Here is an 11535-nt window from a genome sequence, read left to right on the forward strand (position 1 = left end):
TGAGCAGGGCTTCCCCGCCCATACCGAGGTATGCGCATTCCCGGAGGCCATGAGCGCCGAGCGGCTGGTCTGCTCGGCCCGGGAACAGGCAAGAGCGTAAAGGGACAAAAAGGACAGCTGGTAACATCATCCTCAAGACACCTGTCACTGACAAACAGCATGGTCAGCGGCCGGAGCGGACAGAGTATCGTACGGTGGAAGTTTCCACCGTCACATCAAGGATATGCTCGGACGATTGCGGAATGGCGTCAGGCATGCTTTTCTGACACAACCCTACTGAGATATGTTTTGGGGAAGCGTGCATGCATCGAGAAGCGTGCCCGCGCCTCCCCGGGGTCCTATATAAGGACCCCCAGACTTCGACGGAGGTATGCGATTCTCATTACTGTAGCCACAGTAGCGTTACTTCGTTCCTCTTCTTCTTCACTGCCTGACTTGAGCGTCGGAGGGTCGTCGCCGGGAAACCCCTCCCGGCTCGGCTTCTTTGCAGGTTCATCGAAGGTATACACCATCATCAGAGGACAACAGAGAGCGCCATGTCCTCAGCGTCCATCGACTTAGCACTTGGATAGGATCACTTCCTATAAGGGCACGTTAATTGAAAATAGGAAAATGGTAGATCGTGACACATTAGTACACGCCACAATGAAACCGAACTCCTAGAATACTCCCCAAACCGAGATAAACAACTTTACCTCTAGCTCTTTCATCTTTCTTCTAGGTTTCATCTTTCCTTCTCAATAGATAACTTTAGACCATTGATAGTTTAACTAATTCTACGTGAGCGATAGCTAGTGCTTATAATCAGTCCCTGTGGGTTCGATATCTTTTGTATTACTGACGACGTAATGGTACACTTGTAGTACGTAACAGCTCTACAAAACAAGTATCCAATAGCTGCCAAAAATGGAGATCGTATTTGAAATAGATCCCACGTTGAGAAACTCGTCTCAAATCAAAGTCCTGTAACAACGTGTATATAATTAATCCAATAGCTAAATCCAAAATTTTTATTAAACCAAAAAACCTTAATTCTTTCATTAATCTCGATATATTAGCTCGACAAACCTGATCTAACTCGAAACCTAGATTAAATTCAACATTTAATCTCAATTGTTTTCGAACAACCACTTGGACCAATTATCCCTAATCTTTCTAGCTTAATTTGGATTAAACTAAAATAAGAATCCAATTCAACAACTCACCCAATTTAGCCCTTCTCTGTTGAATCACAGCTAGAGTAGTTGCTGCTGGAAACCTTAGTCGGAGCAACGATGAAGCTACTGCCCTCTATGTAATTCATCCACAGGCAAAAGTTAGTATAGCTCCTATTCTTAAACTGTATGTTGGAGATAATCGTTACCTCAAATATGACAGCCGATATTTGGATACCCCGGTGATCAGTGCTCCTTGGAGGCCCAACGCTTGTGACGAGGATGACAGTGCCCAATGCCCAGGATCGTCGGCTAGGGCTCTGCTCAACAGTGCCTGTGGACAGCCAATGTGTCGACCGACTCCTGGTGAGACCGGCCGGGAAGATTTAGGCAGAGGGCTCAGGTTCGACGGCCGACCGTAGCTCAATCGTGAGAAGGGCCAGAGAGGATAAAGGCTCCCCACCACGAGAGGGAGAGGGAGGTTGTAGTGGCATTGGCGCTGCTCCGTGCAGACATGGCTGAAGCAGAAAGGGGAGCCAACGGATCGGGAGTCGATAGTGGCATCTGGTGTCGCGAGAGAGAAGACGGGGCAAGGGAGAGGGCGACGGCTATGGCGTCGTCGGCCAACCTTCGCGAAAGCAAGAGAGGCGACGGCTGAGGAAAATCGGGAGAGAAGATGAGAAGGCGGTCGGCGCTCCACGCCGAGTGAGGGAGAGGCGATTAGGTTCGACGAGGGGAAGAGGAAGTGGCGTCAAAGCTAGAGCAGAGGAGGCGGAGACGGTGCGAGATTAGGGCGCGGGAGAAACGAAGGAAAAGAAAAAAAAAAGAAAAGAAATAAAGAAATTAAATATTTTCTCGTTCAAATAGAATAGTTTAAACAGACTTTCTCCTGCCCAATAATTAAATATTTAGGATAACTCTGATTAATTTCTAAAAAATTATATAAGTAATAGAATCATACACTAATGTCAAATATACTATATAGATTAAAGCATAAACCATCTACCTCAATAACTGTTCGTCCTATCTTCAAATCGATGGTCGTAAATCGATGGTCTACATCAAACTTAAATCCTACAATCCTACAAGTATCAGAAACAAAGCTCAAACTAAGTACCAGAGTAATTCTATAATAAAGTCAAATTGGTTTACCAACTTGTTGATTAACTCATTATTAATCCACTTAATTAATTGATTTACTAATTAATTCATATTAATAAATCAATATTAATCATAATGTTTCCTAATTAGTCCATTACCAACCTTTATATCAATTAATTAACCAATATAATAGTACATCAATTAATTCTGATTAATTAATTATTAACCTATTAATTCGGATTAATATAAATTACTTATTCAGTTATTAAACCAATTAATTAATTAAACATTAACAACATAGCTAAGTAATTACTTACTAACTAATTAAAGTTACATTGAGTAATAACCTGAATTTATCTATTAATCAATCCATCTCTTAATTTAATCTAACAATAAATTAATCTATTGGTTAATCATTAATTAGTCCAGACTACTCAAATTAAATCACTCGACATATATGTAATTAATCACTATTAATTACATAACGTTACTTAATCATCAAGCTAAGTGAATAAATTCATAATCAATTATTTACTTAATCCCATTAATTAAATCTGCTAATAATTTTATTGGACAATTAATCAATCTATTCAATAACCAACTGATTCATAAATTAATCCACTACTAATTAATTATCAACCCTTAAACATGTTCTAAAACTAATTATCAGATTAATTGCCTATCATGAAACTAATTAATCAAATACACGATTATTTTAATTACCTTAATAATCGTGACAGCGGTGAGGCCACTGGTCGGTGGCGACGAAAACAAAGGGAAGAGAGCCCACGCGAATGAGTAGGGGCGGCTACGGCGTGAGCACGCGAGGACAATAGGGACGTCTGCTCACGATGGCTTGTAGGGATTTCTAGCGTCTCCAGCGGAGGCGGAGGCCAACGCGATGACCGAATAGCAGCACAATGCATCCCTGCTCTTCGTGTGGGCAAAGAGTTGCGCCGATGATCAGGTGTACATGATCAACATCACGAGCACCAACCCAACAGAGAAACAAAGGTTTAGATGTCCGACCAAGGATCAATTGAACGTTTATAGACAGTGATCCGACGGTAACGTTGGGATAGTCAGGTCGTTTGTTTGGATGGCAGATCTGAGACCGACTACAGTAGGCCTTCTCGATCTACTTTAAGGTCAGCTTTGCACCTTCTTTGTCAGAAGGTAGGCACAGAACGACGTAGTGGTCAGTGACCACATCATAAGACTAAGGGCGGAGGGAGGGTGGAGGCAGCAGCGACGCCTTGGTGGGGCGCGGAGAATTGGCCGGTGGGTCGGCGATGGGGAGCGATGGCCGAGGTGAGGTGGGGTCTCGAAAGAACGGAGACAACCGTGTTGGCTCGGTGGAGCTCCGCGGTGTGGGGAGCTCATATTCGTAGATGGGTTACCATGGCGAAATTTCAAACCTTGAGAAAATGTTAAAAGTGTAGAGGGAAAAGTGGTTTAACTTATTCAAATTTATTATTTCAATATTATAAATTTTATTTAGTGACTTATCACGAAGTAAAATGTGATTCAAAATTAAAATTGAAGTCATAATGTGTCAATTTTATTATAAAAATTAATTATCATATTACTTCACAATTAATAACAGTCCATATCAATAAAATTCATATATATTAATTTTTTATTATTCAATTGTAAATTTAGATTGATTCTCATTACGAGTTATTCATCCATAATATAGGGTTATAAATATTTTTTTATTAAAAATAATTAAAATTTTATAGTTTAAATTTGCATTATAAAATATTAAAAAAAATTAGAGTAATTAAATGAATTTGAATCTCTACTAATATATAGCTTATAAAGAATATTTAATTTACAATCATTACCAAAGGAAAGGCGCGCCGTAATTTTAAACCTCAAATCCTACATTAAAGTAAATAATAATAATTTTTTAATCAAACTAAATTTAATTGAACCAAATCAATAAAAAAACTTAATTATTTAATTAAGTATTTCATATAAAAATGATGACCCTAAAAACTCATTTTAAAAAATTCATTTTATAATCTCCTAAATTTATCCATGTAATTTTTTAAAATTTTAATAAAAAATTTTAAAAGTACAAAAAAGAAAAGTTAATAAAAAAATTATAAAATTTAAAAAATGTCGCGGTCACTGAAAGCGGAGTTCGGAAACGAAGCCTATTTATTTAAACACATGCAATCGAATCCATATTTTACCCACCTTCCTCGACTCCATTCGACTCCATCGCCGCCGCCGCCGCCGTTCCACTTGTCTTCCTGCCCACGGTCGGACCATCCCGACGACTCGCAGCCGCCGTAACCAGTAAGTCGACTATTCGCCTTGCCATGAGACAGATGTGTGTGCGTTAATAATTAAAGAAACATGCGATTTGAGCGTTTCAATCGTATTCTTGATCCTCCCCATCATCGAACATGTTTCTTGTTCCGTTCTTTGCAAAGGCATATGTAAAAAGAGATCCAGAGAACGCAACGAATGTTAAAAAGGAAAGAATAATCCAGTTCTTGGATCATCACGTGTTCTTGTCCTGATATTTCTTGGTGTTCTTGGTATATATTCTTGAAAACCCTAGTCGTTAGACTTTAATTATATCTATGACTTGAATTAAAGTCGTTCGACTTTAATTATATATATTCTTGAAAACCCTAATCTCCGATTTAATTTATGCTAATATTTTGTTGTTTTAATTGGATTACAGGCCATGGCTATGCTATCAAATAATCCCCCCGCCGATTTCGGGAACAAAGAAGAAATGAGATCTTACACCATCTCAAACACACTTTTCGAGATCGATGCCAAGTATGTGCCTATGAAGCTCCTTGGAGAAGGCGCTTATGGCGTCGTTTGCTCATCCATCAACCGCGAAACAAGCGAGAACGTCGCCATTAAGAAAATAAGGAATGTCTTCGAAGATCGCATCGATGCGCTGAGGACTCTTCGGGAGATGAAGCTTTTGAGGAAAATCAAGCACGAAAACGTCATTGAGATGAAGGATATCATGCTGCCTTCCACCAAGAGATCATTCGTCGACGTTTATCTTGTCTTTGAGCTCATGGATACTGATCTGGGGCAAATCATCAGATCACCTCAGCCACTTTCCGACGAGCAGTGTCAATGCTTCATTTTTCAGGTATGAATTATATAACAACGAAATTAAAGTAGAAGAATCACATTCAATATTAATTACATGCATGTTGCCTAAGGTACAATGAATTTAATTATCATTTGTGCATGCAGTTGCTTCGAGGACTGAAATATCTCCACTCGGCGAACGTAATTCACAGGGACTTGAAGCCAGGGAACCTTCTAGTCAACAGTGATTGTGAACTTAAGATTGGCGATTTCGGACTGGCTCGCACTAAAAGTCCGAGGGGTGAAGGAATGAACGGCTACGTCGTCACGCGTTGGTATCGTGCGCCGGAGTTGCTCGTTTGCTCTGATAGCTACGACGCTGCCATTGATATGTGGTCAGTTGGATGCATCTTCGCTGCGATACTCGGGCGCAAACCTCTCTTTCCGGGCACTGACAGTGCCCACCAGCTCGAGCTCATTCTCAACACTCTCGGCGTTAACCATGATGCTGCTGATTTCGACTTCGTCACTTACCAGCCAATTCGAGACTACATCGATTCGCTCCCGGATAGTCCAGGCGTTCCCTTCGCCAGTATGTTCCCCGATGCCAATCCACTGGCCGTCGACTTGCTGAAGAAGTTGCTCGTTTTTAATCCGGCAAAGAGAATCAATGCTACGGAGGCATTAGAGCACCCTTATATGGCTCAGTTGTATGACCCTCTGCTCGACCCCGCTGCCAAGGGCCCCATTGATCTTGGCTTCGATGATGATCTCGGGGAAGACAAGATCAGAGAGATGATATGGGAGGAGACGCTCTGCTATCGCCCAGGAAAAGCTGCTCTCTGACTCTGACCGTTTGCATGTCTTGACAGAAGGGAAGACTTTGAGGCTAGCTGTTTTATGTATGTATTTAGCACACAGCTGTGCCACAACGTAGTTTTTGTGGCTACCTTTTTTCTTTCCTTTTCTTTTGACATGAACTTGTTGAACAATTGTAAAAAGAGATAGTCGAATACAAGAACATTTTATTTACTGACATGAAGGGAAAGGAAATTGGGAATAATTGTAATCAAGCTATCAATACATTCTCTGAAAAAAAAAATGAACAGAGAGCATTTTGAACAAGCTTTTAATCCTTACAAAAAAGCTTGAAATCTTGAATGCAAGTGCCGAACGGCAAGCAGTTGGGCGTTCTTAATTAGATGAGCCTCAGTTCATATTCTCCCGCCATTGTGATGTATCTCACCCAAGGTAGAGCTTGGTATCCACTCTTCTCGATGATTTTAAGGTAACGAACCTAAACAATCGACGCCAATAATGCATTAACCATAGGTTAACATAATCCAATAAAGTTAGTGTGAAGGAGAAAAGTACCTGTATACCAGACACGGTGAAATATGGAATCTCAAACTTCACACGTATAGGAGCTTTTTTCTCTGGAGTCGCCTCTTCCGCAGTGATACTGGGAAGACTAAATTCTGCCCTACACATGTATTCCTAAGTACAGAGGAGAATACCAGTGTGGTCATGAAAACATGTACATGAACTTCACAGTAATTAGAGGCATCATTAACTTTATCCAGAAAAAAAAAAAAAAAGAAATTGCGTCAAACCTTGCCACCAGGAAAAGATTTTACTTTCCAGACCAACGCATCATTTTCTGGAGCGTATGAAGCAGAACCCATGGATGTCCGAATGTTGGGATTGGTGGAATCTGAAGGCACAGGCAACTCAATTTCCACATTTGTGGCAGTGCTGTATGGCAAGGAAATGGTGATCGAAATTTCTCAAAAATGAACGCAATGAACTCTCATATGTAAAATGCAGAATAGAAGGTGTGATCATCCATATGATAATTCACAAAGGTCAGTGAGCCAGCACCTTCTTTCCTTGAACTGACTTCTTGCCTTAATTGTGATCTCTACGCGACTTCTTGAGTGCCTCTCAACTTGAGCCTCCACCCAGATTGGAGGTTTTACCTGAATGATCAGGACAACACCCACACAGGTAAAATAAATAATCTATAATACAGGGAAGCCTAAACTTTCACAATTTTCTTTCCGAGTAAAAGAAACAATCCACGATAACCTGAGTGCTGAGTCTGTATGTCATTAGGTCAAAAGACCCATCAGGTGGTATGAAGGATATTGTCCTGTCATTCTCAAAACGTGCCAATCGCACACACCTTAAATGATAGTATAAAATCCTCAGTACTTAGACAAATAATGTCTCTACAATCAGAAGAGCGGTCGAATGGTCCTCTCAAATTTTCTTTCAAGAAAAACAGTAATAGAGAGAGGGATAGAAAAAAGAAGGTTTCAAGACCGCTTACTGATGAAACTTGATATCATCTAAATCTATAGCTTTTCCCTTGGTTGTCCTCCCTTGAGCTTCCAATAGTACTCGGTCATTCAGCCCAAGTTTACACTCAGGCATGCCACTGTAAAAATGGTGTGATCTGTTACTTTGAAACTTGATAATCAAAAAAATAATTTCATACAAGAAAACCAAGCAAAAAAACCATTCAAACAACTATTCAATCAAGTTAGCCAGATACGAATATCTTCAAGAGCTTCAATTGTGACATATGGCAAAGAAGCTAGCACCAAACTTTCATCTTGAATGAAACTAGTAGAGATTTGTATACAAGAAAAAAGTGCAATTATGATTTCGAAGGACAATGTTGAAAACGGATTCAGAGTCAAGTGGAAAACAAAAAACCATACTATGATGTTTGACATGTTTCTAAACACATGATTGATATAAATATCTGGTGTCACCTCGGCCAAAGTACAAAAGGTATCTGGAAGAAGATAAAGTCTTCTAGTAAAGGGGGATTGCTACAGGAGATAGGGATAATAAAATATGTTGATACAGAAACATTTAGGCCAATAAGGCCACTTACAAGGCAATGAGATAGCTAGCTGTATTGCTTACCTTGAAAGAGCAAAAACAAGAAAAATAGGGCTAGAAAGCCAGAGAGAAAGATGGAGAAAGTGAGTTATATAACCAAGAGCCACAAATATCCTGCTACTGGTCAAGACACAGAAAAAAGATAAAGAATACTTTATTTTTTAATCTTAGGAATTGCTAACATCTACTTTATAAAAATTACAACATTATGATTCCATTTAAATGGTTTCAAAGCATTAAAAGTTTTCAACAGCACAATTGCCATATTTAAGTGAGAATATTATTGTTGCAAATACCTAATTTTATACACGTACAATTTCCATATCAAGGAGAGTTTAGATAAACCAACCAATCAAAGAAGCCTTTAATGGAAATTCTATATTGATTTTGTAAATTGGGTTTAAATGAACTTATAAACTCTGTAACCAATCAAATTATAAACAGTCATGACTGGATCCCACAGAAAGCCTACCAGCTAATTTTATTTTTAGAAGGGGGATTCCTGGTCTGAATGACCACACACCACTGATGATTCTCTTCTTTAGATGCACTAGTGTTATTAAGAAAACTGGATACAGTACACAATCAATAGATTATTCATTTTCCAGATTCAAAGTTAAACCTCAAACTCACAGGGAAAGAAAAAGACGATTGTAGAATGAGAATATTGATTCGAAACAATAGATGCATATAGCCTATATTCACAAAATTCCATGTTTATCAACTCAAATAGAATGATAGCTCACCATGCGACATTACTACCCTTTTTTGTGCAAACTAGTTATTTTGACAACTGGAACAGGACATGATCAATGCGTATATCTAGGAATATAACTTGGGAGATCTAAACCGACCAAAACATAAAAATACAAGAATGTAGAATCAGAAATTTCACTTAAATAACCAAATTTGTTTTTCATGTTCTTCACTTGAGCAACAAGTTAATTGGATAAATACGTCCTATATTTAAGAAATTCCATGTTTATCAACCTAAAATACAATGATCACATCCCATGTGGTATACCTTCCCTCATGTAAATTACAGTTATTTTGACAACTGAACAAGGGGGAATCAATGCAAAGTCACTTGTGTAAACTCACATAAAGAAATAAAACCAATAATGAAGTCTGACACAGTTAATCAGAGATTTAGCCGTTCTATGCAAGAGAAAATTCAACAACTTGAGATCCAATAAGAGATGAACTTTGACAAGCAGAATCTTGAGTTAAACTTCAATTATGGATGCAATGCTTGCAACTCTTAGTAGATCATTTTGCATCTGAAGTAGACAAGTCACAGGGAGGTGTACTATCTCTATGTATTCTCTTTGATAAAAAATGACATACGACATGCATTAGGTATGAAAATCATAGAAAAAAACCGGGATGGTATCAAACTGGGAACATATTTCGATAACAGTCAGCATCTAAGAACAGTAAGCAAATTAGTCAATAAAATATATTAAATCTATAAAATAAAAGAAATAGGATTCAACAACAAAGGACTAAAAGAACACTCATCTAAACATATTAACATAAGTTTATAGTTCAGTTCTTTGATATAGTTTTTAATATTTGAGAGATTCACTCATGTAGAATGTTGAATTCAAGAAAAAAAAATCAATTACATGTAACAAAAAAGTGAAAACAATAACAAAAACAACATTAGTGTGAACTTATGAATGACGATCTCAGAATAACAGAACCTAGAGCGGGCAATTAAAGGAGATCAGAGAAGCAAGACATTAGTTCACCTCAAATATGTTCTCATCTTCAACGCCCCAATAACATCAGAACGGATAATCTGTCCATTGCTGTTGACAAGAATATTTACACTTTCAACAACATCCAAGAACACCTGACAAAAAAACAAAAATGTCCACTCCTTTACACAAGGTCAATTTAATGTGTAGTGATGAACAGAACCTGCAATGAAGGAACAATGATTTACTTCATTTTTCTTGTAACGAATGCCTTCACTGCGCCATGATACTGCATTTGTGACAGCCATTGGAGGCCTCTGTACGACTTCCATCCTATACGCATCCGTCTTAATGAATTCACTCAGAATCTTAGCTTCAGTGTATTGAGGGAAACCAAAGTCCATCATCTCATCAAGCAACTCATACTGTTCATAACACAGTTTGGTAACGCGCGAACAAGACCAAGCAGAAAATAATAATAAAAAAAGAGTTTCCCTTACCACAACTACAAAATTGTCTCTCAAGGATTCTTCCTCCAGCTCCTCGAAATAATGTTTAAACACCTGCATCGATAAGAATTCAAGGAAAAATACATGAACAGAATTCGTATGAGGAACCGAAAGTTATATATATCACTACAAAGGAATCCTCACATCAATGACGCGATGTAGGAAGAGAAGAATGCTAGCAGCATTACAATTCTGCCTCGCAGCGGTCATTAGGAAGACATTATTGTGTTGGACGAACATATAACTGATCCCACCATCGAACACCACAGGCGACTGCGACTCCGAGTCCCCCTATAACGCCAAAGCAGGTGCTCAAGTTTTCAACTTTGAGCCAAATAAACGAACAGCGCGAGCCAAATCCGGAATTTGGAAACGGATGTAGATGGGAGCGGAGAGAAATAGGGTATGGAAAGGGTGTCACCTCCTTTTCGATGAGCTTGGTAAAGAAGCGTTCGGCCTGTACTGCAGATACGTCCCCGCGGTAATCCCGCCATATGAGGACACGGCCCTTGATGTCGAGGAGGAACAGCGCCGAGACGGCGCCCGCCATCGAAGCACGGCGACACGAGATCTCTTCGGATCAGAATCGGATCGGAAGCAGCGTCGGGTATACAGATCTGGCGTCACATCACATCACCGAGACCACTGAAACCTCCCGATCAAGCAATCGAAGCAGCGATCGATCGAAGAAAAAGAAGAAGAAGATAATTGATCAATGAAAGAAGATCAGGGAGAAACCAGACCAGAGAAAAACGGATTGAGAAGTCGTCGAATCGCTCGCTTCCTCTTGCTCATCTACTTTTGAGTCCGTGAGATGGGAAATGGACGACGAAGTGGTAACGTTACTCGACCGCAAATTAATCGAACCGGAACTCGAATTCGACGACTTAATTTCCCCTTAATTTATAATTTAACGCTTCATTTACAATAGTTCTCCACGGTTTTTTTTTCTTCGGAAATTGATTTTTAATGGACACGTGGAGGATTAATATTTTTTTAAAAAAATTCAATATGTGAATGCCGATATTTAAATCGCTATTGAAACGGGTGACTTAGCAATGCCCAGTCCAGTTGCGGATC

At 39.2% G+C, this 11535-nt stretch overlaps 2 protein-coding genes across 2 annotated transcripts; one reads left to right on the top strand and one right to left on the bottom strand.

Moving 5' to 3' along the window:
* Positions 1-4959: 4959 nt before the first annotated feature.
* Positions 4960-6176, top strand: LOC122026497 (mitogen-activated protein kinase 4-like). Its single transcript, XM_042585236.1, has 2 exons — positions 4960-5388; positions 5496-6176. Exons 1-2 carry the CDS (start codon positions 4960-4962, stop codon positions 6174-6176), a joined length of 1110 nt encoding a protein of 369 aa, XP_042441170.1.
* A 159-nt stretch (positions 6177-6335) lies between these two features.
* On the bottom strand, positions 6336-11302 carry LOC122026899 (AP-1 complex subunit mu-2-like). Its single transcript, XM_042585627.1, has 11 exons — positions 10877-11302; positions 10600-10746; positions 10447-10509; positions 10195-10371; positions 9998-10101; positions 7663-7770; positions 7419-7515; positions 7212-7309; positions 6944-7085; positions 6705-6827; positions 6336-6627 (listed from the first exon to the last, which is right to left on the bottom strand). The coding sequence occupies exons 1-11, from the start codon at positions 11003-11005 to the stop codon at positions 6529-6531; spliced, it is 1287 nt and encodes a 428-aa protein (XP_042441561.1). The 5' UTR covers positions 11006-11302; the 3' UTR covers positions 6336-6528.
* Positions 11303-11535: the final 233 nt, after the last annotated feature.

Source organism: Zingiber officinale, chromosome 10A (assembly GCF_018446385.1).
Source record: "Zingiber officinale cultivar Zhangliang chromosome 10A, Zo_v1.1, whole genome shotgun sequence".
Lineage (NCBI taxonomy): Eukaryota > Viridiplantae > Streptophyta > Magnoliopsida > Zingiberales > Zingiberaceae > Zingiber > Zingiber officinale.

Coding starts and splice junctions, on each gene's coding strand:
- LOC122026497 (XM_042585236.1), top strand. CDS start 4,960: ATGGCTATGCTATCAAATAATCCCCCCGCCGATTTCGGGAACAAAGAA. Junction 5,389..5,495: donor GTCAATGCTTCATTTTTCAG/GTATGAATTATA, acceptor TTGTGCATGCAG/TTGCTTCGAGGACTGAAATA.
- LOC122026899 (XM_042585627.1), bottom strand. CDS start 11,005: ATGGCGGGCGCCGTCTCGGCGCTGTTCCTCCTCGACATCAAGGGCCGT. Junction 6,828..6,943: donor AATCTTTTCCTGGTGGCAAG/GTTTGACGCAAT, acceptor CTCTGTACTTAG/GAATACATGTGTAGGGCAGA. Junction 6,628..6,704: donor TCACCGTGTCTGGTATACAG/GTACTTTTCTCC, acceptor TCGATTGTTTAG/GTTCGTTACCTTAAAATCAT.